This window comes from Pongo pygmaeus, chromosome 2 (assembly GCF_028885625.2).
Source record: "Pongo pygmaeus isolate AG05252 chromosome 2, NHGRI_mPonPyg2-v2.0_pri, whole genome shotgun sequence".
Taxonomy (NCBI): Eukaryota; Metazoa; Chordata; class Mammalia; order Primates; family Hominidae; genus Pongo; species Pongo pygmaeus.
Genome location: NC_085930.1, coordinates 194,209,540 through 194,232,718, shown reverse-complemented (window position 1 = coordinate 194,232,718; position 23,179 = coordinate 194,209,540). Strand labels below are relative to the sequence as shown.

General features: G+C 39.0%; 1 protein-coding gene across 2 annotated transcripts in view; it reads right to left on the bottom strand.

Annotated features, from left to right (window-relative positions):
* Positions 1-23,179, bottom strand: part of VPS8 (VPS8 subunit of CORVET complex) — a 236,506-nt gene that overhangs the window by 30,101 nt on the left and 183,226 nt on the right. For both annotated transcript variants that reach the window (XM_054481040.1, XM_063662489.1), the window contains one exon: positions 21,192-21,357. In XM_054481040.1, coding sequence (XP_054337015.1) covers positions 21,192-21,357 — 166 coding nt within the window. The remainder of the gene's footprint in view (positions 1-21,191; positions 21,358-23,179) is intronic.

The window sequence follows — 23,179 nt, the reverse complement described above, 5'->3', positions numbered from 1 at the left end:
TACATTCCTTAAAAACAGAACTTATAAAAATGGACCCAAAACAGAAAATATGAATAGCCTTATATCTATTAAATAAATTCAGTTTGTTATCAAACATCCTTCTGCAATGAAAATTCCTAGCCCACAGGGCTTCAGCAGTGAATTCTAGCAAAAATATTAAATATACAGAGACCAGAATATCTACTTATTAATTTACAGGGGTTAGTCCATTCTCATGTTGCTATTAAGAAATTCCTGTGACTGGGCAATTTATAGGAAAGAGGTTTAATTGACTCAGTTCCATATGGCTGGGAAGGCTTCAGGAAACATACAATCATGGTGAAGGGGAAGCAAATATGTCCTTCTTTATAAGGCAGCAGGAGAAAGAAGTGCCAAGCAAAAGGGGAAAAGCCCCTTATAAAACCATCAGATCTCATGAGAGCTCACTCACTATTACAAGAACAGCATGAGGGTAACCGCCCCATGATTCAATTACCTCCCACCAGGTCCCTTTCCTGACACATGGAGATTATGGGAACTACAATTCAAGATGAGATTTGTGTGGGGACATGGCCAAACCATATCAAGGGCAAAATATAATTATTACTATAAGTAGTTCAATGGATACTCGATACTACCTGACTAGAATGAGGTACTGGTAAACAGTTACAAGATCTCAAGCCTCTTTCAACTCTGCCTAATTATAAGAGACTATAGTACAGATGATATATACTATAGGAAATATAGTATTTCCTATCACTGTCGCATCGCTATTCAAGTAGGACCACGTTGCAGGTTTTGTTTAACCTCTCTGATTTTAAGAATAACTTTAGAGAACACATCTCAGCTCAACAATCAAAACTGCTAGCTGTCCAGACTGTCCTTTCAGATTTAGCAGATCTGCAAAAATTAGACTTGACAGTCTTTGCTGTAACATACCATGACATTAATACTCTGGAATTCACTCCAGATGTATGATGTAGCTTGCTAAAAATGATCCAATTTTAACTTCTGGTATGCTCTTTTTGAAAAGGGAGAAAACAGATTTTCAAAGCAAAGTAGATATTTAAGCTTAAAAAAGTGACCTCATGAAAGAATCTGCAGACTTTTAAAAACAAGCCAAGAACTAGATGTGGTGGTGGACAATTTATCTGAGAAGCCTGTTCTCTAGAGATTAAGTCAGAAAATGTTTGAAGAGGCAATGGAAGTGGTCCAGCATCCCTCATGAAAGGCCTTATTTTTTCATTTAACAGGATTCCTTCTGGAAACGCCCCAGGCAATGAAGCTTAAAAGAGATATTTTAAATCCAGGTGTGCAGACACTAGATCTGGGGATATGGATGATATACTAAGCTAGGGCCTTAATAATGTTGAACTTGTTGTGATCTTTGTTAATAAAATGATTCCTAACTTAATGAAGCAATCTGAGCTGAAGTTTAAAAGCAATATGAATATCTTCTTTATCATCTTGTTTTTTGTTTTTCTTTGAGATGGAGTCTTGCTCTGGTTGCCCCAGCTGGAGTGCAATGGCATGATCTCAGCTCACTGCAACCTCCAACTCCTGGGTTCAAGTGATTTTCCTGCTTCAGCCTCTGAGGTAGCTGGGATTACAGGTACACCCCACCATGCCCGGCTAATTTTTGTATTTTTAGTAGAGGTGGGGTTTCACCATGTTGGTCAGCAGGTCTCGAACTCCTGACCTCAGATAATCCACCTGCCTTGGCCTCCCAAAATGTTGGAATTACAGGCGTAAGCCACCACAGCTGGCCTTTTTTTGTTGTTGTTGTTAAAATAGGGCTAGGAATGGTAGCTTATACCTATAATCCCAGCAATTTGGGAGGCCAAAAGGAGGTTGGCCTGAGCCCAGGAATTTGAGACCAGTCTGGGTAACATGGCGAAACCCCATTTCCACAAAAAATTTAAAAATTAGCCTGGCGTGCTGGTGTGCACCTGAGGTCTCAGTTACTTGGGAGGGTGAGGTGGGAGGACCGCTTGAGCCCAGGAGGTCCAGGATGCAGTGAACTGTGATCACATCACTGTACTCCAGCCTAGGCAACAGAGTGAGGCCTTTTTAAATGTAAAAAAAAAAAAAAAAAGCCTTAATTTTTCTGATCACAAAAGAAATACATGTTATGTTCAGTGACAGAAATTTAAGAAATATAACAGCTCAAACAAAGCAAATAAAAAGCACAATCCAATCACACAGCAACAACTGCTATTAAAATTTGGAATCACTGCTTTGTGATCTATGTTGCACATTATGAATGTTTACTTCGACATATCAATATTCTTCTACGATATGATTTTTCATGGCTACAAAGCAGTTCATTCACTGCCTAGACATACCATGACTAATTTAATCAACTGTGGGCTATTGGGACATTTAGGTTATTTTCAATTTTTAAAAATTATTTTTTAAAATGTTGTATCCTTGTATATAATATTTGGCACACAAACTTGATAATTTCTGTTGGACAGATTCTTGTAAGTCCCTGCTTAAAAGGGTGTAACCATTTAAAAATACATATTACTACTTTTTCTTCAGATAAGTAAGATGGGTCCACAACTCCCTTTCCTGTAATTCTGAAATCCAAAAAGCTCTGAAACCAAAATGATTGTTTAAAAAATATTTTTCACACCAAAAGTCATCTGGCAGCAAAACCTGGCCTGAACCAAAGTGAGGCTATTTATAGTCTTCACTTATCTCTCAAAAGCATTTAATTATGAAATAAAGACTAGTCCATACCGGGAATTGTTGGGAACAGGCCCCCAAATTTAGCCATAAACTGGCCCCAAAATTGGCCATAAACAAAATCTCTGCAGCACTGTGACATGCTTGTGATGGCCATGACGCCCACGCTGGAAGGCTGTGGGTTTACCAGAATGAGGGCTAGGAACACCTGGCCCACCGAGGGTGGAAAACCGCTTAAGGCATTCTTAAACCCCAAACAATAGCATGAGCGATCTGTGCCTTAAGGACATGTTCCTGCTGCAGATAACTAGCCAGACTCATCCCTTTATTTCCTGTAAGAAATGCTTTTAGTTAATCTATAATTTATAGAAACAATGCTTATCACTGGCTTGCTGTCAATAAATATGTAGGTAAATCTCTGTTTGAGGCTCTCAGCTCTGAAGGCTGTGAGACCCCTGATTTTCCACTCCACACGCTGTATTTCTGTGTGTGTGTCTTCAATTCCTCTAGCACCGCTGGGTTAGGGTCTCCCTGACTGAGCTCGTCTTGGCAAGTGGTGCCCAAATGTGGGGGCTCAAACCTGGGTTGAAGGGTCGCTGGAGCAACAGTTGGAGAACATGGAACTAAGCTGGAGGACACCAAGTACTCTTAAGCAATCCCCGTGGTGAGTAAGAAGGGGAACTTGGAAGCATCAGGGTAACAATGGGACAAGTGTGGGCTCTGGTTTGTTCCACCTTGGAACCTTTTCACTCTAATGATGAGGAGGAAGGAGAGTACAACGAAGTAACAGAAGAGGTAACAGAGCAGGTCTGTTTGCCAGCTAAAGCTAAAGCAGCAAAGGAGGAAGAAGTTCATCCATACCCTTCTACATCCCCTCATTATTTTGAAGAAAAAGAGTGGCCTGATCCTCCAGATCTTTCTTTTCCAGAGGACACTGGGTGGAAAGTAGTTGCCCCAGTGACTGTTCAAGCAGTGCCTCGAGCGACCGCTCTCAGTTCTATTCAGGCAGGAATTCAGCAAGCTAGAAGAGAAGGTGATTTAGAGGCTTGGCAGTTCTCTGTTAGAATACACCCCCCAGATCAACAGGGAAATATTATAGCTACATTTGAGCCTTTTCCTTTTAAATTACTCAAAGAATTAAAACAAGCTATTAATCAATATGGACCAGGTTCTCCTTTTGTAATGGGACTGTTAAAGAATGTTGCTGTTTCCGGTCGGATGATTCCTACTGACTGGGATGCTCTTACTCGAGCTTGTCTAACTCCTGCTCAGTTCTCACAATTTAAAACTTGGTGGGCAGATGAAGCTTCCATTCAGGCTGCTTGCAATGCCCAGGCCCAACCTCAAATTAATATAACTGCAGACCAACTTTTGGGGGTTGGCAGCTGGGCTGGTTTAGATGCCCAAGTGGTCATGCAGGATGATGCCATAGAGCAGCTTAGAGTAGTGTGAATTAGGGCTTGGGAAAAAATCACTTCAGGTGGAGAACAATACCCTTCCTTTAGTGCTGTAAAGCAGGGACTGAAAGAACCGTATGCAGATTTTATGGCTCAGTTACAGGGGTCTCTTAAAAAGGTGATTGCAGATTCGGCTGCTCAGGAAACAGTGTTGCGGTTATTAGCTTTTGACAATGCTAATCCCGATTGCCAGACTGCTCTGCGACCTATTAAAGGGAAAGTATGTTTAGTTGATTGTATCAAGGCCTGTGATGGTATTGGAGGTAATCTGCATAAGGCTACTCTACTAGCCCAGGCAATGGCAGGACTGAGAGTGGATAAAGGAAATACTCCATTTCCTGGAGCTTGTTTTAACTGTGGGAAGCATGGTCATACTAAAAAAGAATGTAGAAAAAATCAGTGAGTCAGGCCGCCAGTTGAGGGAAAAAAAAGAAAACTGCTGAGCCTGAAATATGTCCAAAATGTAAAAAAGGAAAACACTGGGCTAATCAGTGTCACTCTAAGTTTGACAAATATGGGAACCTGATTTCGGGAAACGTCATGAAGGGCCGTCCTGGGCCCCATTCCAAACCAGGGCATTTGCAGCTCAGGCCATTCCCTCACCCCCGTACAATGTCTGTCCCCCGCTACAGCCGGTAGTGCCACAGTAGATTTACACTGCACAAAAGCTGTGAGCCTTCTGCCTGGGGAACCCCTGCAAAAAGTTCCAACAGAGGTCTGTGGACCCTTGCCAGCAGGAACAATAGGATTACTTTTAGGAAGGTCTAGTTTAGGTTTAAAAGGGGTACAAATACATACAGGAGTCATTGATTCAGATTACAATGGGGAAATTCAAATTATTGTATCTACTTCTATTCCCTGGAAAGCAGAGCAAGGAGAGCGTATAGCACAGCCCCTGATTGTGCCATATGTGGAAATGGGGAAAAGTGAAATTAAACGAACAGGAGGATTTGGAAGCACAAATAAACAAGACAAAGCAGCTTATTGAGTAAATCAAATTACTGATAAACATGCTACCTGTGAAATAACTATTCAGGGAAAGAAATTTAAAGGTTTGGTAGATACAGGAGCAGACATTTCAATCATTTCTCTATAGCACTGGCCGTCCATGTGGCCAACTCAACCTGCTCAATTTAACATAGTTGGAGTTGGTAAAGCCCCTGAAGTATATCAAAGTAGTTATATTTTGCATTGTGAAGGGCCCGATGGACAACCTGGGACTTTTCAACCAATTATAACTACTGTACCTATAAGTTTAAGGGGAAGAGATTTATTACAACAATGGGGAGCACAAGTTCTAATTCCAGAACAATTATATAGCCCTCAAAGTCAACATATGATGCATGAAATGGGGTATGTCCCTGGTATGGGACTAGAAAAAAAGTTACAAGGTTTGAAGGAACCGCTTCAAGCAGAAAGACGAAGTTCCTACCAAAGTTTACGATATCATTTTCGATGGTGGCCATTATTAAGCCTCCAGAACCTATACCTTTAAAGTGGTTAACAGATAAGCCAATTTGGGTAGAACAATGGCCACTAAGAAAGAGAAACTTGAGGCTTTAGAGGAATTAGTTACTGAACAATTAGAAAATGGACACATAGCTCCAACATTTTCCCCTTGGAATTCTCCAGTTTTTGTAATTCAGAAAAAATCAGGGAAATGGAGAATGTTAACTGATTTAAGAGCCATTAATTCAGTTATACAACCAATGGGGACATTAAAGGCAGGATTGCCTTCTCCTGCTATGATTCCAAAAAATTGGCCTTTAATAGTCATAGATTTAAAAGACTGTTTCTTTACTATCCTCTTAGCTGAGCAGGACTGTGAATGGTTTGCATTTACAATTCCTGCAGTAAACAACCTGCAGCCTGCTAAGCGTTTTCACTGGAAAGTGTTGCCACAAGGCATGTTAAACAGTCCAACAATTTGCCAGACATATGTAGGACAAGCAATTGAACGTACTCATAAAAAATTTTCACAGTGTTACATTATTCATTATATGGATGATATACTTTGTGCTGCCCCACTCGAGAAATATTACTCCAATGTTATGATTACTTGCAAAATTCGATTTCTCATGCTGGTTTAATTATAGCTCCTGACAAAATTCAGACTACTACTCCTTACTCCTACTTAGGGGCCTTAGTAAATGACACTACCATTGTGCCACAGAAAGTAACCATACGTAGGGATCAGCTGAAAACATTAGATGGCTTTCAAAAATTACTAGGGGACATTAATTGGATACGACCTGCTCTAGGCATTCCTACCTATGCCATGAGTAATCTATTTTCTATCCTTAGAGGATATCCTAGTCTCACTAGCCCTTGGCAATTAACAAAAGACGCTGAGGCAGAGCTGCAGCTAATTGAAAAGCAAGTCCATAAAGCTCAAATAAATAGAATAGATCCAGAGAAGACTCTAGATTTGCTAATTTTTACAACTCAGCATTCACCCACTGGTGTTATTGCCTAAGAGCAGGACTTAGTAGAATGGCTTTTTCTTCCACATACTAATTCATGGACTAACTCCTTATTTGGATCAAATTGCTACTATGATAGGAAATGGAAGAACTCGGATTGTTAAATTACATGGATATGATCCTGGAAAAATTACTGTCCCTCTCAGGAAGGCACAAATACAACAAGCTTTTATAAATGGTCTTACTTGGCAAACCCACTTAGCTGACTTTGTGGGTATTCTCGATAACCCTTTTCCTAAAACAAAACTCTTTCAATTTTTGAAATTAACTAATTGGATTCTCCCTAAAATAACTAAATTTAAACCAATTGAAGGTGCTGAGAATGTTTTTACAGATGGGTCTAGTAATGGTAAAGCTTCTTATTCTGGATCAAAAGGTAAAGCTTTTCAGACACCCTATACTTCACCTCAAAAGGTGGCACTTGTAGCTGTAATTGAGGTATTGACTGCTTTTGATATGCCTGTTAATGTGATTTCTGATTCTTCATACGTGGTTCATTCCACACAGTTAATTGAAAATGCTCAGTTACAATTTCATACAGATGAACAACTGATGACTTTAACTGCAAACAGCAGTTAGGAGTAGAATGCACCCTTTTTACATCACTCACATTAGGGCTCATACACCTCTTCTAGGACCCTTAACTGCAGGGAATCAAATGGCTGATCACCTAGTATCTAATGCTAGACACTTTCACAATTTAACCCATGTTAATGCCTCTGGTCTCAAACACAGATACAACATTACCTGGAAACAAGCTAAAGCTATTATCCAGCGATGCCCAACTTGCCAAATGGTGCATTCCTCATCTTTTACAGTAAAGGAGGAGTTAATCCTCAAGGACTGGAACCTAATTCTCTTTGGCAAATGGATGTCACACATGTTCCCTTGTTTAGGAGACTAGCTTATGTACATGTATGTGTGGACACCTTTTCTCACTTTGTCTGGGCTACATGCCAATCAGGAGAGTCTTCTGCCTGTGTTAAACGTCACCTTTTGCAGTGTTTTGCGGTGATGGGCATTCCAGCTTGTATTAAAACAGATAATACCCCAGACTATACTAACCAAGCTCTAGCTACATTTTTCTCTACATGGAATATTAAACACATCACTGGCATCCCATGTAATTCTCAAGGACAAGCCATAGTGGAAAGAATGAATCTCTCCCTAAAACAGCAGTTACAAAAACAAAAAAGTGGGGAGAAACAGGGACGATGGGACACCCCATATGCAACTGAATCTAGCATTATTAACTTTAAATTTTTTGAGCCTGTCTAAAGGCCAGATGCTATCAGCAGCTGAAGAGCATCTACAGAAACCAGCTGCAAAGACAGAAGCAGAACAACTGGTTTGGTGGAGAGATCTGATAGCAAAAACTTGGGTAACAGTTAAAATAATAACTTGGGATAAAGGTTATGCTTGCGTTTCTCCAGGACCAAATCAACAACCGATTTGGGTATCATCAAGACACCTGAAACCTTATCATGAGCCAGATGCCGAGGAAGTGACTCTGGGAGGAACCTGAGGACCCCCCGGTTACAGCCATGTTGAGACTGATGCTGAGGAGGACCCCAACTGTCACGAGCAACACCCGTCGAACACAGCCACCTACTTGGGGACAGATCAAGAAGCTGTCACAGATGGTGGAAGAAAACCTGAGGAAAGCAAGACAACCAGTCACAGTGAGTAATTTAATGGTAGCTATGATAGTGGTGATTACCATTGCCATGAGTATTCCTTCAACAAGGGCTGACAGAGAACAATTATACTTATTGGGCATATTTATCAATCTTGGCTGGCAGTAATGCCTGGATGTAATCACTCTATGACACAGTTACACGTGCTTTCTGATCTCAGGATTTACCATAATAAAGCTGCTCCTATAATTGAGAGATACCGCCCTCAAAAACCTATTTGTAAACAGGACTTGTCCCAGTTAGAAAAAATGAATGTACTTGTTTGGGAAGATTGCATTGCAGAAAAGGCAGAGGTGCTGCACAATGATTCCTATGGAATCATTATTGACTGGTCCCCTAAGGGGATGTTTAGCTTAAATTGCACATCTCAGTCTGTGTGCCATGGCCACACTGTGTTCAGCTGGTCTGAGCAAAATGGTCAGATGGTAGAAATGGTAAGAAGTATGGCAAGAGTTCCTATTATCTGGAACCATGGCGGTATAGCGGCTCCTCAATCTCAAATGATATGGCCTGTTGTAGGAGCTAAACATAAGGATTTGTGGAAACTATGAATAGCTCTTAATAAGATCAAAATTTAGGAAAGAATAAAAAAGCAACTAGAAGGACACTCTACAAACTTGTCTTTGGATATTACAAAATTTAAAAAAAACAAATATTTAAAGTATCCCAGGCACACCTGACCTTAATGCCAGGAACTGGAGTGCTTGAAGGAGCTGCAGACAAATTAGCAGCTAGTAACCCATTAAAATGGATAAAAACACTTGGAAGGTCTGTGATTTCAATGACAATTGTGCTTTTAATCTGTGTTGTTTGTCTTTGTATAGTCTGCAGATGTGGATCCTGACTCTTGCGAGAAGTAGCTCACCATGCAAAGCTGCCTTTGCTTTTATCACTTTGCAAAACAAATAAGGGGGACATGTTGGGAAGAGGCCCCCCCAAGTCTGGCCATAAAGTGGCCCCAAAACTGGCCATAAACAAAATCTCTGCAGCACTGTGACATGCTCATGATGGCCATGAAGCCCACGCTGGAAGGTTGTGGGTTTACCGGAATGAGGGCAAGGAACACCTGACCCGCCCAGGGTGGAAAACCACTTAAGGTGTTCTTAAACTCCAAACAATAGCATGAGCGATCTGTGCCTTAAGGACATATTCCTGCTGCAAATAATGAGCCAGACCCATCCCTTTATTTCGGCCCATCCCTTTATTTCCCACAGGAAATGCTTTTAGCTAATCTATAATCTATAGAAACAATACTTATCACTGGCTTGCTGTCAATAAATATGTGGGTAAATCTCTGTTTGAGGATCTCAGCTCTGAAGGCTGTGAGACCCCTGATTTCCAACTCCACATGCTATATTTCTGTGTGTGTGTCTAATTCCTCTAGCACCGCTGGGTTAGGGTCTCCATGACTAAGCGGGTCTTGGCAAGGAATGTCATATACAATACGTGCACCATATTAACTTACTTTTTAGGATTTTAAATGCCAGTTTATTGTCTTCTGGCCTTTTTTTTTTTTTTTAAATGAGAAATCAGCCATCATTCTTATTGTTGTCTTTGGCACCTTTTAAGATTTCTTCTTCATCTTTGGTTTCAGCAGTTTGACTATGACTATTATGTGTTTGAGTATGGTTTTCTTTATATTTATTCTGCTGGAGGTTTGCTGAGTTTTTGACTCTATGGGTTGATGTTTGCTATGAAATTTGGGAAAATTTCAGATATTATTAGGTCCAATGTCCCCAGCTCCCATTCTCTTACTCCTTATGTTCCAGAAATCCAATTATATATATATTCTACATATGTTGCATATTATATTCATATATAAAAATTATAGATATATGTACATTATATCTATATATAAATTATATATAATTATATAAATATATAATATATAAATTATAGATACATGTACATTATAGATCTATAATTTATAAATATCTAATTTATACATTAATATATATCTATAAAATATAGATATAGCTATAATTTGTATATATGATAGACTTCTAGATATTGTTTCACAGGTCACCAAGAGTTTTTGTACTTTCTTCAATTATCTTTGCCTCTGTGCTTCAGTTACAATTATCATTTCTATTGAACTGTATTCAAATTTACTAATTTTTTTCTCAGTGTTAAAAATGCTGTTGACATCTAATAAAATTTTCACTTTAGATATGTTTTTTAGCTCTACAATTTACACTTGCTTTTACTTCAGAGTTTCTATTTCTGTGCTGACGTTTCCCCATGTGTTCAATCATTCTGCTAATCTTTTCCACAAAATACTTTAACATATTTATAATTTCTATTTTAAAGTCCTTAACTGCCAATTCCAGCATCTGGGTCATTCATAGGTCTGCTTCTACTGATGCTTTTTCTCTTGATTATAGTTTACACTTTCCTTCTTCCTCCTACTGATCCTATGATAGTCTGGGCTTTGGCTTTGTTAGGATTTATTGTGCTTTTGCCCTTAGTCCTGGGAAATCCCTTAGTCCTCAACCATAGCCCTTCTGCAGTTTCAACACAAAATTTGAGGTATTTTTCAATCCCCGTAACATAGCAACATTTACATTCAAAACTCAGCACCAGGCAGCTGCTGAAATCTCTGCTTAGTTCTTTAGTACCTGATGCTGCTTTCTGGAAGCACTGTCTGTTTGTACACAATTTGGAAAACTGCAAAGAGAACTTGGGGCTCCCTCTTCTGTGGCATGCTTCTTTCTGAGATTTTCTCCCTCAATTTAGAGCTGCTTTGGTAGTCCTGTACTTTGACCTCTGTTTCTTCATCCCAGTAAGAATGATACTTGGTATTCAAGCTCTTTTCTCCAATACTCCATGGCAAGCCAAGAGGCACCCTAGAAAAGCTGGTTAAATGTAGAGCTTGTCTAGTTTGCTTCCCTTCTTTCAAGGTTTGCATTCCCTATAGTTTCTGCCTGCTTCCAGTTGCTCTCTAAACAATGTTTTTTCATATTTTGCCTAAGGCTTATAATTATTAGCAGAAAGGTCATCTACTATAGGCTGCTCTGCTATTACTGGAATTAGAACTCTATTATGTCTCTTTAAAGTTTTTTTTTTGTACTCTGTGTCCCTACTTTTTTTAGGATTCCAATTTGATGTATATTTGGCCACTTGAAGTTGTTCCATAGTTCACCAATGATCTATTCATTTCTTTTTCTTTTTTCTTTTTTGAGATAGGGTCTTGCTTTGGTGCCCAGGCTGGAGTCCCATGGCACAATCATAGCTCACTGCAGCCTTGACCTTCTGGGCTCAAGTGATCTTCTTGCCTCAGCTCCTCAGCTGGGACCACAGGCATGTGCCACCACGCTTGGCTAGTTTTTTAAAAATTTCAGTAGAGACAGGGTCTCATCATGCTGTCCCGACCAGTCTAAAACTTCTGGGCTCAAGTGATCCTCCTGCCTTGGCCTCCCAAAGCGCTGGGATTACAGGCATGAGCCACTGTACCAAGCCCTGTTTCTGTTTAGTCTTCTTTCTGTGTTTGATTAGGGATAGTTTCTATTGCTATATTGTTAAGTTCACTAATCATTTCTTCTCCAATGCCCATCCTGCTATTAATTTTATCTAGTATATTCTTCATCTCAGACATTGTAGTTTTAATCTCTAGATGTTCTACTGGTTCTTTGTAACTTCCATATTTCCATTTGACGTATTCAATTGTTCTTCTAGCTTCTTGAACATATGGAATACAATTATAACTTTAAATGTCCTTGTCTACTAATTTTATTATCTGGGTCATTTCTGTGTTAGTTTCAATGGGTAGTTTTTTTTCCCTCATTATCATGGCTTGTATTTTCCTGCTTCTTTGCATGCCTAGTAATTTTTGATCAAATACTAGACATTGTGGATTCTATCTTGTTGGGTATTGGATATTTTTATAATTCTTGAATACATTGCTAAGCTCTGTTCTGCGATGTGGTTAAAATACTTGGAAATAGTTTTATCTTTTTAGGTTTTTGCTTTTAAGCTTTGTTAGTTGAGATCAAAGGGGCAGTTAGTTTAAAGTTAATTTTTTCCCCACTACTGAGGCTAAGAACTTACTTAGTACTCTCAATACTACCTTGTGATTTATGAAGATTTCCAGGCTGGCTGGTGGGAGCAAGCATTATTTCTGGCTCTTTGTGAGTCTGGGACATTGTTCAATCTAATCCTTTTGGGTGGCACCTTTTTGTTTTTTTGACCTGAAGTAGTTTCCTCACACAGTGGGTAAATAAGTGGGTAAGTACTCAACTGAATACTCAAAAGTTAGCTTCTGCAGATCTATGGAGCCCTCTGTACGGCTCTAACCTAATACTCCACCCTGCAAACTCTAGCCCCCTTGTCTTTCCTGGACTCTGAGCTCTGTCCCCTTGACCCAGAGAGACTAAGCTCTGCCTTGGTTCTCCCTCTCTGAGTCATGGCGTGAAAACTTTCTCCAGGGAGTAATTTGGTAGAAATCTTAGGGTTTATGTCATTTGTTTCTTATCTTTCAGGGGTCACTATCTTTCACTGCCTGGTGTCCAATATCTTATGAACCATTATTTTATATATTTTGCCCCTTCCCCGCCCCCCACAAAAAACTCCAAATGCATCTTGTCCTGAAGTGAAAGTGTTCATGTTACATTTATAAAATCCAAAAAATTCTGAATTCTGAAACATATCTGGCCAAAGTGACTTAGACAAGGGCTTGTGGACTTATACAAATATGCATTCCCACTAGTAGTGCATAAAAGTATCTGTCTCCTCACATCCTTATCAATGTAAATGCATATGTATTTTTAATGTGTCTCAGTTTAATTATGTATTTTTAAATATTTACCAGCTTAATAAGTAAAAAAAATGGTATTGTATAGTTGATTTAGCTTGTACTTCTTTGATCACTGGTAAAATTGCATTTTTTTCACATTTTATTGGACAACAGAATTTCTTATGTCCTTATCCCATATTTCCATCAAAACCTTAGTTCTATAAAATACTAAAAACAATTTTTTGGTATTACTTTCATCCTTAGTTCTCTTTGTATGAAGATTTTTCTCCATCAAAGGGAAATGTACGAATTTACAGAACTTCAAAAGTCTGACTGTTATCCAGCTCTGGAAAATAAGTGAGAACTGGGCTGGTAATACAGATCTGGCTATCTATTCATTTTCTACAGCTGCAATCACCATTCAATGTTTCCTAAGAATAAAAACCAAACTCTTGACCGAACAAGTCATTTGTCTCCTAATCTAAAGTAGGTTTCCCTCATGTTACTCTCCCCTATTCTTTCCCTTTATGTCAATTAAGTACCTATCACAATTTGAAACTAAATATTTGATATAATGCTTGTTTACCTGTTTACCAGGGTCTTTAAGGCTAACCAGGCCCTGTCTACCTACCTCTTCAACCTCATTCCTGGCCATTTTCCCTTTTAGGCACTACGTTCCAGCTGCTGATCTTTTTTCAGTTCCTTGAACAAGTCATTTGTCTCCTTAGATCCTTTGTGCTTGCTGTTCTCTCTTGCCTGAAATTTCTTGCCTAAAATGTTTTTCACGTGGCTGGTACCGCCTTAGCCTTCAGGTCTTGGCTTAAATATTACCTCTGCATATAAAGATTCCCTAACCACCTAAAGTACATTTCCCTCATGTTATTCTCCCTATAATATTCTATTCTCTCCCTTTATGCCAATTATGTACCTATCACAATTTGAAGCTATATATTTGATATAATGCTTGTTTACCTAATTATTTATGTCTAGCTCCCTTACTAGATGGCAAGCTACATGATAGTGGGACCTATGGTTATTTTTTTGTTCACCAATGTATCATCATACCAGGAATAGTATTTGGCTCAATGCAGGCATACATTAAATACTGGCTGAAGTAATGAATCACTTAACATTAAATATTGGCTGAAGTAATGAATCACTTAGTACTACAGTATAATAACAAGATTATTGGAAAATGGGCAAAAGTCTCCTCAAAATGCTGCATTTATATTAGGATGATCAATCATCTCTATGTACTTCTGAGACATATTAATCTTCATTTAATTTATAAGTTTAATGTTGAATATACTCTTTTGAGAAACGGCACTACTGCTGAACGCTGAAATCTCATTTTTTAGTATTTGGTTTAATTATAGTAATATATATTGAATTATAGAATATAGTATTGATATGACCTATTTATATCAGAGAGCTAATATTCTTTTTAAATAGACAAATGAAAACAGGCATTAATATCACTGTTCCTATTTCATTAAATGGCATGTAAACTGAATCTCCTAGTGGGAATTCAAAATAAATAAGCAATGTGCAATGGTTAATAGAAAATTATGGCTAGTGAACATAAATATCATTTACTGAATAATTACTTGGAAGTTGTTCATACTTCCTCCTGGCATTATTTGTAAATTTACCCCAAAAGACGAAACATTTTCCTAGAGAACACTAAGCACCAAGAAATAAGACCAATTCCAAGTAGTGGGGAAAAACTCAGTTGATTTTGAACAATACCATATAAAACTCCCTGAGTGTCTAAGAATGCTCTTGGGTTTGAAGTTTTAAAAGGAACAACAACTTGAATATTCTGGTACATAACAATGTGCTAGCTTATTACCTACTCTCAAGAACTCCAAGCCCTGTTAACTGAAATCTAGCAAATCTTAGATATTTTTCTTTGAATTTATATCGTTACCTGTTGACTAAAAAATACTATTTTTTAAACAATTAATAGCAAGCTAATTTCTTCTCATGCTAATCAATGCCAAAGAAGATTGTTATTTGCTACTATGAATTTAATACAGGAATAATCAAAGGTGAAATTTAAATTATATGATTGTATTAATGTAAGTAATGTTCGTTGAGAAAATATACTAGAATGTTGAGTACTTCAGCTGAAATTAGTTTCTCCTGTGGGTAATATGTAGAGAAATCAGAAAGAGAATCAGATAGATTTACAAGGCCTATTCTATAGATCTGATTTTCAGTAAGCCTGGGGGAAGGCGGAAGAGGGGGAGATAAGGAAAGAAAGTAATTTGGGTGATTTCTCCTTTTTTTGAAGATTAAAAATGCTCATTACAGAGGAAAGCAGGCTTTCTGGGGAATAACCCCCATCACATCTATGTAACCTTGTTGGCAGGCAACTATTATGTCTGAATTATTGGTTGTATATATTGACCAGTTATGAAAAAAGCAGTGAGATAGAAGTGGCAGGAAGAAAGACTTTATCTGCCATGACCATAGTTTTGAGGGTAACTACTGCATCCTGTAGAGTTGGAGCCAGAAACTGAAGAAGTAAATGTTAATTATCTCAAGTCTTGGAAAAAGATGAAACAAAAATCTATTTGACAGAAGGATTGCATTACAAAGGCAGTGAGGGGATTCCAATGCATTCACCATCTTCTAGGTGTAGACAGCAACAGGCGGAAGCTGCTTGGCTGTTTCAGCTGGATGTCTGAGTCACTGGGCCCTCTTGTGCTGCTCTCCATGCACTGGGTAGGAACTTAACCAGGGATGACGGATTTTTAAAGGAAATTAAGGGAGCAAAGTAAAACTTTCATGTAACAAAATTTAATAGAAACCATCATAGTAGAATTAGTATTTTCATTTTAAATTTTCTTATAACTGGAAATGTGAATGGTTCACACAATGGTGGGAAATCTTAATTAGGACTGCCAATATGGTATGGATGTATTTGAAAAATCAGCTTTACCAGGTTTCAATAAAGCCAGAATAAAAACAGAACAGGCTGGTGGTAGGACAATTCAGGGTGATGATGGTCTTACAAACTTGAGGTCAAATACTGGCCCTCACTCTCTGAGCTACAGATAGTTCCTATAGCTGTAAAATAAGGATTATATCACCCTCATAACTTGATGTAAAGACTAACTTAACATAAAAACATCTAACACATGTATTTGATAAATTTCATATCCTCTTCCTTCTTATATTACCTAACCCACTAGATCTTTTTACAATATCTTATGCAAGAAAATCAAGGGACACAGACAGCTAGAGGAAAATTTAAGAAAAAACAAAACAGTTCTCATTCTGTCTTCCATACAATTACAATAAAGTGTCTAGATTTGATCTTACTGAAGTTTCCTGTTAACGAAAATGCTGGGTCATCTCTCCTGTCCTGCAGAATGGGATAGCCTCAGAAACAAACTGCTGCTGATGTGTAGATCCCATTTTAAAATGGTTTCCCCTGAGAACTGCAACAAGACAAGGATGCCCACTTTCATTTATTCAACATAGTACTGGAAGTCCTGGCCAGAGCAATCAGACAAGAGAAAGAAAGAAAGGACACCCAATCGGTAAAAAGGAAGTCAAACCATCACTGTTCGCCAACGACATGATTGTGTACCTTAAAAACCCTAAAGACCCATCCAATAAGCTCCTAGATCTGATAAAGGAATTCAATAAAGATTTAGGATAAAAAATTAACATACCCAAATCAGCAGCACTGCTATACACCAACTATGACCAAGCTGAGAATCAAGAACTCAATCCCTTTTACAATAGCTGCAAGAATAAATAAATAAATAAATACATAAAATACTTAGGAATATACCCAACCAAGGAGCTGAAAGACCTCTACAAGGAAAACTACAAAACACTGCTGAAAGAAATCATAGATAACACAAACAAATGGAAATACATCCTGTGCTCATGGATGGGCAGAATCAATATTGTGAAAATGACCATACTGCCAAAAGCAATCTACAGATTCAACGCAATTCCCATCAAAATACCACCATTATTCTTCATGGAACTAGAAAAAAATCCTAAAATTCATATGGAACCAAAAGAGAGCCCACATAGCCAAAGCAATACTAAGCAAAAAGAACAAATCTGGAGGCATCACATTACCCAACTTCAAGCTATACTACAAGGGTATAGTTACCAATACAACATGGTACTGGTATAAAAATAGGAATGGAGACCAATGGAACAGAGCAGAGAAACCAGGTATAAAGCCAAATACTTACAGCTAACTGATCTTTGACAAAGCATACAAAAACACAAAGTGGGGAAAGGACACCCTATTCAACAAATGGTGCTTGGGATGATTGGCAAGCCACATGTAGAAGAATGAAACTGGATCCTCAACTCTCACTGTATACAAACTCAACTCAAGATGCATCAAAGACTTAAATCTAAGCCCTGAATCCATAAAAACCCTTCTAGACATTGGCTTAGGCAAAGACTTCTTGATCAAGAACCCAAAAGCAAATGCAAACAAACAAATAAACAAAAAAACAAATAAATAAATGGAACCTAATTAAACTAAAAAGCTTCTGCACAGCAAAAGAAATAATCAGCAGAGTAAACAGACAGCCCATAGAGTGGGAGAAAATATTCACAAACTATGGATCCAACAAAGGACTAACATCCAGAATCTACAAGGAACTCAAACAAATCAGCAAGAAAAAAACCCCATCAAAAAGTGGGCAAAGGACACGAATAGACAATTCTCAAAAGAAGATATACAAATGGCCAAACGTATGAAAAAATGCTCAACATCACTAACTATCAGAGAAATGCAAATTAAAACCACAATAAGACACCACTTTACTCCTGCAAGAATGGCCCTAATTAAAAAATAAAAAAAATATTAGATGTTGGCATGGACGTGGCGGAAAGGGAACACTTTTACACTGCTGGTGGGAATGTAAACTAGTACAACCATTATGGAAACCAGTATGGAGGTTCCTTAAAGAACTAAAAGTAGAACTACCATTGGATGCAGCAATTCCATTACTTGGTATCTACCCAAAGGAAAATAAGTCATTATATGAAAAAGACACTTGTACATGCATGTTTATAGCAGCAACAATTTGCAACTGCAAGATGTGGAACCAACCTAAATGTCCACCAACCAAGGAGTGCATAAAGAAATGTGGTATACATACACCATGGAATGCTACTCAGCCACAAAAAGAAACAAAATAATGGCATTTGCACAACCTGGATGGAGTTGGAGACCATTATTCTAAGTGAAGTAACTCAGGAATGGAAAACCAAGCATCTTATGTTCTCATTTATCAGTGGGAGCTACACTATGAGAATGCAAAAGCATAAGAATGATATAATGGACTTTGGGGACTCAGGGAGGGGGGGAAGGACTGGAGCGAAGTAAGGGATAAAAGAGTACACACTGGGCATAGTGTACACTGCTTGGGTGATGGGTGCAACAAAATCTCAGAAATCACCACTAAATAACTTTTCCAAGTAATCAAAAACCACCTGTTCCTCAAAAACTATGGAAATAAAAAATTTAAAAATAAGATTAAATGGTTTCCGAACCTTTCTTGATGCTCGAGAAGGTAGGAAGAAATTCAGTGAAACAGATTACCTTTCTTCACTGCAGGAGGTGTGGGGAATATGGGAAGAGGGCAACCATTGTAGTGTAAATGGCTTTCAAAATTTTACACCAATTCATGAAAAATTTCAATTCATGAAAAAAATTACACCAATTCATGAAAAATTTACGCCAATTCATGAAAAAAGAAAACTTGGAATAAAAAGGAATTTCCTAAACATGATATAAAGGTTACAGCCTAAAAGCCTACAGTTAACATTACACTTACCAATGAAAAAATATAATGCCATAAGCATTGGCACACATAAGTACTTAACTTGGTCCTTGCTTGCCTAATGAACCTCACCTCATACCACTCTCTCTGACTCTCTTGATCCATTCTACTTACCTTCTAGTTCTGTTTGTTGCACTTAAATTTGTCTAGCTTACTCCTTTTCTTTTCCCTTCAAGGGAAGCTAACAGAGCACTTCTAGGAAGGCTTCCATGACCTCTCATGTCTATTTTATATCTACTCATTATCTGTACTTACAGCATAGTTCATCTGTAAGTACTTGTGATATAATAAAAATACATAAATTTGGCCTTTGTCTTAGGTTCCTGGCACACAGCTCCTAAAACCCTTGGAATCTCCTGAGTGATGAGAGTGTCTTTTGCATGAGAATAAGATGACTGGTGGCTGGAGACCCCTGGATAGCTTCAGCATGAGGGCTGGGTGCCAGAAAGACCAAGCCATGGTTAGAGGTTTGGAACTTTCAGCCCCATCTCCCAACCTGTGCAGAGGGGAGAGGGGCTGGAGATTGAGCTCAATCATAAATGGCCAATAATTTAATCAGGCATGATTAAATAATGAAACCTCCAAAAAAAAACCTGTAAATGGTGGGGCTGAGGAGCTTATGGGTTGGTGTAGACATTGATGTGCTAGGAAGGTGGCAGGCCCAGAAAGGGCATGGAATCTCTACCACTCCTCATCTCCCTCCCCAACCTTGCCCTATGCACCTTTTCTATTTGGCTCTTCCTCAGTCGCAGCTTTTATAATAAATTGGTAAATGTAAATAAAGTGTTTCCTGAGTTCTGTGAATCATCCTAGTGAATTATGGAACCTGAGAGGCAGTCATGGGGACCACTGAATTTGCAGCCAAGTCAGACAAAAGTAGGTAGCCTGAGTACTTTGTTTGTGACTGGCATCTAAAGTGAGGACTGTCTTGTGGGACTAAACCCTTAAACCATGGATTCTCTAACTCTAGCTAGTATCAGAATTGAACTGAATTGGAGTCAGAAAAAACTTGAGAGTACTTAGTTAAAAATCCTTTTATAAGTGCATTGACTGTAAACTCTGCAAGACAAGACCATGTTTGCCTTGTCTACCATTGTATCCCCAGGCACCAGGCACAGTGCCTATCACACTGTTCAATACAAACTTGGGGAAGGTATAATTGGAAAGGCTACCACTGGAGAGTAGAAGTTCTACATTGTTATCTGGAGAGAAGTTAGTCAGGAGGTTTTCCCAGGCTCTGCTTCTAATACAATGCTGATGGCCGATGAAACAAAAAGAGAGGCCGGGTGTGGTGGCTCATGCCTGTAATCCCAGCACTTTGGGAGGCCGAGCCGGGCAGATCACGAGGTCAGGAGATCGAGACCATCCTGGCTAACACGATGAAACCTCATCTCTACTAAAAATACAAAAAATTAGCAGGGCGTGGTGGCACGCACCTATAGTCCCAGCTACTCGAGAGGCTGAGGCAGAATGGCGTGAACCCAGGAGACGGAGCTTGCAGTGAGCTGAGATCATATCACTGCACTCCAGCCTGGGCAACAGAGCGAGACTGCATCTCAACAACAAAAAAAGAAACAAAAAGAGAAAAATAACAAGCCCAACTTTTCACTAGGTGATGTGAATGTGAAGGCCAACTATAGGATAGGGTAGCACAGAGGAAGGAACAGGAAGCCAAAAATATGATACTACTTCAAAGAGGAAGTATAGCCGAGTAGAGCACAATGATCAAGTCCCAGTCCCAGTAACTTCTCCACATTGAACCCCTCATGTTGTCAAGCTCTGCTCTCCTGAAAACTATCAAGCGGTAGACTTCAAACTCTGCTCCACTGTCTGCTTTAAAAAAAGGCTGCAAAATACATAAAATTATCATCTAGTCCAGTAGTCAGACTCCAAAGGCAGTGAAAGAGCATAATGCACCTTGTCCATCATCAGCCCTACTTAAAAGTCATAATTCTGCACTCTTTTCTTATAGGTACTCATTGGTACCTGCAAGTACTCAGCTGTACTTGCTAAGCTGTTACTCTATCAAAAGGTCTTAAAAGCAGGCTCATGTGTGTACACCTCATCTGTCCAACTAGATCTTAAGCCATTTAAAGACAGAAAATGTCATCTGTCGCTCTCAAATTCATGTTTTTCCATACTGAGTAGAGAGGAGAGGCTCTTCAAACACTAAATAGGACTGAAAAGCACATTTCATGTACCCAATACCCATCAGGTAAATTTGTTGAGACCTATGAGAACCGAAGGAAATGAGACCAGGCCCAAATGACACTAATAAGAAAAGACCATTTCCATTTTGCCACGAAAACAAGTCTTACCTGTGATGGCGTTATCCTTCCCTTTTTAATTTCAGATGAATTTTCACTGAGTTTTCCTACTTTGTTACTTGAACTGCATTTGTAGCATGTCCATCTTGTTTGGCCCTCAAATTCCACAGTGCATTCTTTGTTTTGTAGGCAGAATGAGTGATACAAATGGCCACAGCTGCAAAACGAAGGCAACCAATTTGTACTTTTTATTATCACAAAATCCATAAATATAAGCTTGTAAGTGTACTTAGAAGCAATAAAAATCTCTAACAAGCAGAAATGCACTGATGGCTGTACAGGGTAAGAAACAAGACAGGGAATGTACTTGCTGTTGTCCTCTCTTTTTAAAAATCCACATTCATATATTTGTATACTTATGTTGTGAGTACGAACAAATCACAGTTCTTTGACTAAAAACTACCTAAAGGATGAGTTGAACTTCTGTTCATTTCTCAAACTATGAAATCCAGATAGTATTTTTAGATAGTCTGAAAAAAAGGCAACTGGGGGCTGGGCGTGGTGGCTCACGCCTGTAATCCCAGCACTTTAGGAGGCCGAGGTGGGCAGATCAGCTGAGGTTAGGAGTTTGAGATCAGCCTGGCCAACATGGTGAAACCCCGTCTCTACTAAAAATACAAAAAATTAGCTGGGCGTGGTGGCGGGTACCTGTAATCCCAGCTACTTGGGAGGCTGAGGCAGAAGAATTGCTTGAACCCGGGAGGCGGAGGTTGCAGTGAGCCAAGGTCGTGCCACTGCACTCCAGCCTGGGCAACAAGAGCAAAACTCTGTCTCAAAAAAAAACCCAAAAAACCAAAAAATTAGCCAGGTGTGGTGGCACACACCTGTGGTCCCAGATACTCAGGAGGCTGAGGCACGAGAATCGCTTGAACCCGGGAGGCAGAGGTTACAGTGAGCTGAGATTGCGCCACTGCACTCCAGCCTAGGAGACAGAATGAGAGTCCATCTCAAAAAGAAAAAAAAAAGCAACTGGAAAAAATCATAATTATTTAAGTAGCTTGATAACAACATGAGTGGTCTGCTCACCAAATTCAAGGCAAGGGTTGTGATTTGATTAAACATTTACAAAAATGTCACTGCTGTAGTAAATCCTTATGCTATTCTTATAAAGAAATTCCCTATTGATTACACTAAATTACCAAATCAGCCTCCCAGAAGTTGAGTACTGAGAATAATTCTCAGCCATCTACACTGATTTATCTTCATTTCTCTAACCTAAAATGTCGGACATTCCAGAAATCAATCTTTTTCTTTTCTATGGTCTTCATACTCTTTTTCTTTTTTCTTCCTATCTATCTATCTATCTATCTATCTATCTATCTATCTATCTATCTATCTATCTATCTAATCTATCTATCTATAAACTTCCTCTTCTATACTCTGTTGTTGTAGCTACCTTTGCTCCTTTAGCGATTACTTCCAGGTTCCATAGCTTTAAAATACCACTTCCCTCCAAATATATCCAGAATCCTACTGCTTATTACTTCACGACTGTTACCTAGACCATCTCTCACATGGGCTACTACAACAGCCTAAGTGGTCCGTCTGCTTTCCCCTTGATCTCTCTAGTCCTTTCTTAACACAGCAGTCAGAGCAATCCTTAAGACAGAAGTCAGATCCTGTCACCGCCCCAGTCCTCAAAACCATCCAGTGGCTTCGTATCTCAGAGTAAAAGTCTCACTTTCATTATAAAAATGAGTTAGACTTGGGCCAGCTCCTACTGAAGTCTCTTTCACTGTCCCCTTCCTTGGCTGCTCAGGTGCCACTAGCCTCCTCACTCACTACTCCTCAAGAATGCCACGGCTCTCCCGCCTCATGGTCTCTGCACTCGGCTCCTCTGCCTGGTGTACTCTCCTCTGACATTGCATGGCCACTTCCTTTAGATCCCCTCAAATGTCACTTAAACAAGAAGGCTTTCCTGGACTACTCTGTAAATTAGTAGCTCCCAACATTCCTTTTCCTCTATAGCATAGCTTGTT